This window comes from Macaca fascicularis, chromosome 16, assembly GCF_037993035.2.
Source record: "Macaca fascicularis isolate 582-1 chromosome 16, T2T-MFA8v1.1".
Classification (NCBI taxonomy): Eukaryota; Metazoa; Chordata; class Mammalia; order Primates; family Cercopithecidae; genus Macaca; species Macaca fascicularis.
This window is the reverse complement of record NC_088390.1, coordinates 34,039,181-34,044,886: the sequence shown is the minus strand read 5'-3', so window position 1 is coordinate 34,044,886 and position 5,706 is coordinate 34,039,181. Positions and strand designations below refer to the sequence as shown.

The following is a 5,706-nucleotide window of genomic DNA, read 5'->3' as shown; positions in this document are numbered from 1 at the left end:
TTTACGGAATCTTACTTTTTGGGTGAAAGGGGGCAGATGATGAAGTCAGGGAAGAGGCAGCCTGGGCCTCCTGCCTGGGTACCCTCCATAGATCCCTCTCCACCTCCTGGTGCATGCAAAGCCAAGGCTGCCTGCCCTTCCTCCCTTCCCCTGCTTTCACCAAAACTCTGGGCACTGGACTGCTTGTTCCCTGGCTCACCGCCTGGAGGAAGCAGAAAGGCTTCATTCTCTTACTTTCCCCAGCCCCCTCGGGGGTACACCCTGGCAAATATGGGGGTGAGGACAGAGAAGCTCAGTTCATTACTTCCTGCCCTGAACTTGGGCACCTTGATGATGCCTCTGCCCCACCTACTCAACCTGTTGTTACTGTTTTGGTGCCTCCTCTTCACCAGACCAAGCTTAATCCCCAACATCCAGCAAGTGCCCGGCACGTGGTAAAGGGATAGTGGCAGAAATGGACGCAAGGTCATGGCTAGGCTCCACGAGGTGGGAGGGCAGTCCCTGACAGTCACGGATGTCTGGCGGGGCGCTCACTCCACCTCGCCGCCCCGCCTCTGAGGGCGTGGCCTTGCCCCGGACACCAGTCCTGGGGAGGGGGTGTGGTCAGGGCGGGGCGTGCCAGCCCCACCCCCGGAGGAGTCACGTAGCTCTGCGGCATCCGCAGCCTCATTTACCAGAGGGCGCCAGGGCTGCAGTCGCATTTGTTTGCCGATCAGAACCCGAGGTGTGCTTGTGGCTACGGGTGCTAACTGGCTGCGCACAGGTAAGGCCAGGCAAGGCAGGAGCCACTCAACATCTCCGCTTCGTCTCCTTGGCTCTTCCCCTGCCATCCTCGTCCTGCTACCTGGGACTCCAGGATGTGCCCTTTCGACCCTTTCCTAACATCTTCGCTCCTTTCCGCATACTTGAAACCCCATGGCTCAACCTTTCCTGTTCTATCCCTCCTCAGCTCTCCCACCTGAACCTCAGCTTTTCCAATCCCAAATCCTCCTCTACTTGTTGGATATTTCCTTGGAGTCTGCATCTCCTACCCAGAGCATTTCCTGCTCAGCCTGCTCCCTCTCCTCCTAGGCTAGGTCCTCTCTGCAGTTCTCCTGCCTTCTCTGCCCACTAGTTTAGATCTCTCCCGCTAACTGGTTAGCCTGCGTCACCATTACCTCCCCTCAGTCTCATCTCTCTCTCAGGCTCTCCACTCCTTTCAGCCTTGGTCCTCTGCCCTCCAGTCTGGGTGTCTGAGTTGTGGGGAATTGAAGTCTTCCTATTGCTATCCCTCCCGCCACGCAGGTGAAGTGCTCGCTGGGCACAGAGATGACCCGGAGGTGTCACTAACCCCAGTCTCCACACACTAACGCAGCTGACCCCCTGGGCCCTCTTTCCTACAACACTGCAGCCCCACTGGGGCCAACCTCCGGTACTGGGTGGGAGTAGGCAATAGGCATAGGCAGGCAGGTTTGGCGTACAGAAAAGGAGAAGCTGCAGGAGCCTATGACTGGTATTTGTGCCACTCCTACTCCCTACCTGTTCTTCCAACCTTTTCCTCTAGAAGCTGAGAGAAGAGGGTGGCAGTAAGTACTTTTGCCTCATTCTGAAGCCTTGGAAGTAAGTACACTTTCCCTAGGGGTCCTGTGGAGGATGAGAAAAGGGAAGCTGGAAAAGCCAGGGCTTCTGCCTACCTCAACAAGGGGCTAAGTTCAGTGAAAGAAGGGTTGGCATCCTCGATTGGGCAGCAGATTCATCAGAAGACCTGTGGCTTCAGGGTTGCTCACCTCCCCACCCCCACCCTGCATCTTTCCCCAGGGCTGGGAAGGGTGCCTACCAGGGACAAAAGGAGATGTGGGAACTGGAGCCCTAAGCTTGCTAGCTGTCAGAAGGATTGGTGCTACTTGATGCCCAGGACTCATGCCAAGGACTGCTGCCCTGTTCCCAGCCCCTTGCTTGATGGGGGAGGCCATTTGGCCCATCTGGCCAGGAGAGGCAGCAGAGGAGGTAGTGGGTGAGGTCTGGCTTTTTTATCTTGTCTCCACTCCAGGGAGCTGTCACCATGCCTCACTCGTACCCAGCCCTTTCTGCTGAGCAGAAGAAGGAATTGTCTGACATTGCCCTCCGGATTGTAGCCCCGGGCAAAGGCATTCTGGCTGCGGATGAGTCTGTAGGTAAGTGGACATCTGTAGCCAGGTAGGGTACAGGTGGCTAGGGGACCCTGGGGATGTTCTCACTGCCTTTCTTTGTTTGCCCCCAGGCAGCATGGCCAAGAGGCTGAGCCAAATTGGGGTGGAGAACACAGAGGAGAACCGTCGGCTGTACCGCCAGGTCCTGTTCAGTGCTGATGATCGTGTGAAAAAGTGCATTGGAGGTGTTATTTTCTTTCATGAGACCCTCTACCAGAAAGATGATAATGGTGTTCCCTTCGTCCGAACCATCCAAGATAAGGGCATCGTCGTGGGCATCAAGGTGCAGCCCCTGGCCCTGCTCTGAATGGAAGCTGGGTGTGAAAATAAGCTTGTGTAGGAGGGGTAGCAAGGAGAATCCTGCCTGGATTCGACCCTCTGCTTGTTCTTCCCCTACAGGTTGACAAGGGTGTGGTGCCTCTAGCTGGGACTGATGGAGAAACCACCACTCAAGGTATAGGATGGGTGGGCTTGAGGACCAAAGCAGTGTTAGATGGTTGATGCTGGTAAAAGAGGGGCAGAGTAATGAGGTTAGCACTGTGCTTGCAGGACTGGATGGGCTCTCAGAACGCTGTGCCCAGTATAAGAAGGATGGTGCTGACTTTGCCAAGTGGCGCTGTGTGCTGAAAATCAGTGAGCGCACGCCCTCTGCACTTGCCATTCTGGAGAATGCCAACGTGCTGGCCCGTTATGCCAGTATCTGCCAGCAGGTGTGTGTTGGGAGGGTGGTGAGCTAGATGCCCTGTATGCCTGGTGGGGAGAGAGTTACAGGGCTTTCTTCATCTCCCCTACTGCCCCTCCCAAGCATCTCTGCTCTTGCCTGCAGAATGGCATTGTGCCTATTGTGGAACCTGAAATATTGCCTGATGGAGACCATGACCTCAAACGTTGTCAGTATGTTACAGAGAAGGTGAGTCCACACCTGGGCACACAAACATACTGCAGGGACAGCTCGGCAGGAGTGTGTGTTCCCCAGAGCCCCCAGCTTAGATCCAGGCACACTTTCCCCTAGCACTTTTTCACTTGATCCTGGCACAGGCCTGTGATCTGAGCCTTTACTGAGCCCTCACAGTCTGTGCCCATCTACCCCTAGATAGGGAGCATCAAGCAGTAACCAGTGGGGGCCCAGACCCTTAGTAAACCTCCTCTAATCCCCACCCAGGTCTTGGCTGCTGTGTACAAGGCCCTGAGTGACCATCATGTGTACCTGGAGGGGACCCTGCTCAAGCCCAACATGGTGACCCCTGGCCATGCCTGTCCTATCAAGTATACCCCAGAGGAGATTGCCATGGCAACTGTCACTGCCCTGCGTCGCACTGTGCCCCCAGCTGTCCCAGGTACTACCCAGCTCCCTAACCTGCTTCTATCCCTAAGGCCCATCTTCAGGTCCTTCTTGTGGCCTTCAGGGGTTCCCTATCCTGGAAAAATTGGGAGTGACCAGTCAGTTTGTCTTCTTTCCTCCACACTAGGAGTGACCTTCCTGTCTGGGGGTCAGAGCGAAGAGGAGGCATCACTCAACCTCAATGCCATCAACCGCTGCCCCCTTCCCCGGCCCTGGGCGCTTACCTTCTCCTATGGTCGTGCCCTGCAAGCCTCTGCACTCAATGCCTGGCGAGGGCAACGGGACAATGCTGGGGCTGCCACTGAGGAGTTCATCAAGCGGGCTGAGGTTGGGAGCTACAGTTGGTGGTGGGTGGGGCAGCACCCAGAGGCTATAGCCTGGGCAGGGCTTGGCACCTGCGGGCTGGCTCAGCCTGCTTACTCCATGCTCCCTTTTGCAGGTAAATGGGCTTGCAGCCCAGGGCAAGTATGAAGGCAGTGGAGAAGATGGTGGAGCAGCAGCACAGTCCCTCTACATTGCCAACCATGCCTACTGAGTATCTACTCCATACCACAGCCCTTGGCCCAGCCATCTGCACCCACTTTTGCTTGTAGTCATGGCCAGGGCCAAATAGCTATGCAGAGCAGAGATGCCTTCACCTGGCACCAACCTGGCTTCCTTTCTCTTCTCCCTCCCCCTCTCTCATTGCTGCACCTGGGACCATAGGATGGGAGGATAGGGAGCCCCTCATGACTGAGGGCAGAAGAAATTGCTAGAAGTCAGAGCAGGATGGCTGGGTCTCCCCCTACCTCTGCCAGCTCCCACAATTTTCCCATGATGGGGTAGCTTCTCCTTGGGCTCTCCTTCTTGCTTGCCCTGTCTCCTGGGATCAGAGAGTAGTACAGAAGCCCTGACTCATGCCTTGAGTACATACCATACAGCAAATAAATGGTAGCAAAACATGCTACTTTGCCTGTCTGTTTTACACATCAAATTCCCACCTCCCAGTTTCTGATCTCTGCTAATTCTATCTCTGGGCCCTCTGACTCTGGGGGTGGAGAGGGTAGGATTTGAGTTTTACTCGGCTTCAAGTTTATGGAGGAAGGCACATGCAGTCCCCATCCCCAGCTCAGGCTCTTGCTCTCTTGATGTCCAAGTCTGGAGTGGGGCAATGAGGAAGATTGCAAGTCTTCTAGGGACTGCCACATCAGTGGCACTGGGCTGCAGCTACAGAAGGATGGAGTGAGGCCAGACTGGTAACTCCTGAAGGCAGATTTGTGCAAGGCTTAAAGCAGGGAGGCAGCAGGACAGGCTGGGATAAGAGTGGGTGGGAGAGTCTCTCCCATCTCGCAGTGTTGAGCCCAACTGGGACCTGACACGTTCCACTAGGGGGAGCCACACCAGTAAGCGCTAGCGAGCACCTGGACTCCTGCCCAAAGAGGAAAACCCAGGCTCTGCGGGCTGCCAGGGCTGAGCAGGGCATCTAGGAGGTTGCCAAGGGCTATGGCCCATTCTCATTCGGGGTAGAAGCGGGCACAAAGGGAGCCAATTTGAGGGTCTGGGTAAGGACAGCTCTGGTGAGGCCTCATGCTGAACTTTGATCACTGGGCTGGGTTGTGAGGTAGGCTGAGAACCTGGGTTTAGGCAGATAAAAAGATGAGAGAACAAGCTGCGTGTGCTCTGTGTCAACTGGGGAGGCTACAAATGCTCCATCCTGTGTGGCCTGACATAATAACAGAAATAGCTTGCACATAGCACCAACCATGTTCTAATCACTTTATATGTATTCACACATTTCATACAACTCTATAAAGAAGGTACTATTACTATCATCCCTATTTTAATAGAGAAAACAGGCGCAGAGAGGCACAGAACGATCTTCTCACGATCACTCACTTTATAAGTGATGAAGCCAGGATTTGAACCGCAGTGATCAGCATCTAGAGTCCAGGCTCATGACTTCAAGATTTTTAAGTGAAGTATCCTGAGTTTTCCAAGTTGGAAATGAATTAAAACGTATTTTAAGATAGCGAGAGAGCCAATTGTGCTAAAACATAGTAGCTTGCTACCTCCGTGTTTGAGGCTTGAGGAGAGGGCACCCCAAGAGGAGCTCTACGATAAGGATAGTAAGACCGTGACAGCTGATGTTTGAGGGCTTTCCATGTGCCAGGCTCCTTACAAGAACGGCCTCATTTATCTAAATATCACCATTTTCAG

The 5,706-nt window shown here is 54.5% G+C and overlaps 1 protein-coding gene across 5 annotated transcripts; it reads left to right on the top strand.

The window, feature by feature from the left end:
- Positions 1-697: 697 nt before the first annotated feature.
- Positions 698-4,451, top strand: ALDOC (aldolase, fructose-bisphosphate C). Of its 5 annotated transcripts, none has more exons than XM_005583243.4 (10): positions 698-763; positions 1,547-1,565; positions 2,030-2,153; positions 2,240-2,451; positions 2,568-2,622; positions 2,718-2,878; positions 2,995-3,078; positions 3,331-3,505; positions 3,638-3,837; positions 3,950-4,451. In XM_005583243.4, exons 3-10 carry the CDS (start codon positions 2,042-2,044, stop codon positions 4,043-4,045), a joined length of 1,095 nt encoding a protein of 364 aa, XP_005583300.1. In that variant the 5' UTR covers positions 698-763; positions 1,547-1,565; positions 2,030-2,041; the 3' UTR covers positions 4,046-4,451. The 5 variants fall into 5 exon arrangements, with proteins under 5 accessions (XP_005583300.1, XP_005583298.1, XP_015293536.1 ...); XM_005583241.4 differs by having other exon boundaries at positions 1,547-1,599; XM_015438050.3 differs by having other exon boundaries at positions 1,544-1,565.
- The last annotated feature ends 1,255 nt before the right edge of the window (positions 4,452-5,706 follow it).

Excerpts from the sequence above, each read along its gene's own strand:
- ALDOC (XM_005583239.4), top strand. The coding sequence starts at position 2,042 with ATGCCTCACTCGTACCCAGCCCTTTCTGCTGAGCAGAAGAAGGAATTG. Across the intron at positions 2,452-2,567 it reads GCATCGTCGTGGGCATCAAG|GTTGACAAGGGTGTGGTGCC; the intron begins GTGCAGCCCCTG and ends CTTCCCCTACAG. Across the intron at positions 3,506-3,637 it reads TGTGCCCCCAGCTGTCCCAG|GAGTGACCTTCCTGTCTGGG; the intron begins GTACTACCCAGC and ends CCTCCACACTAG.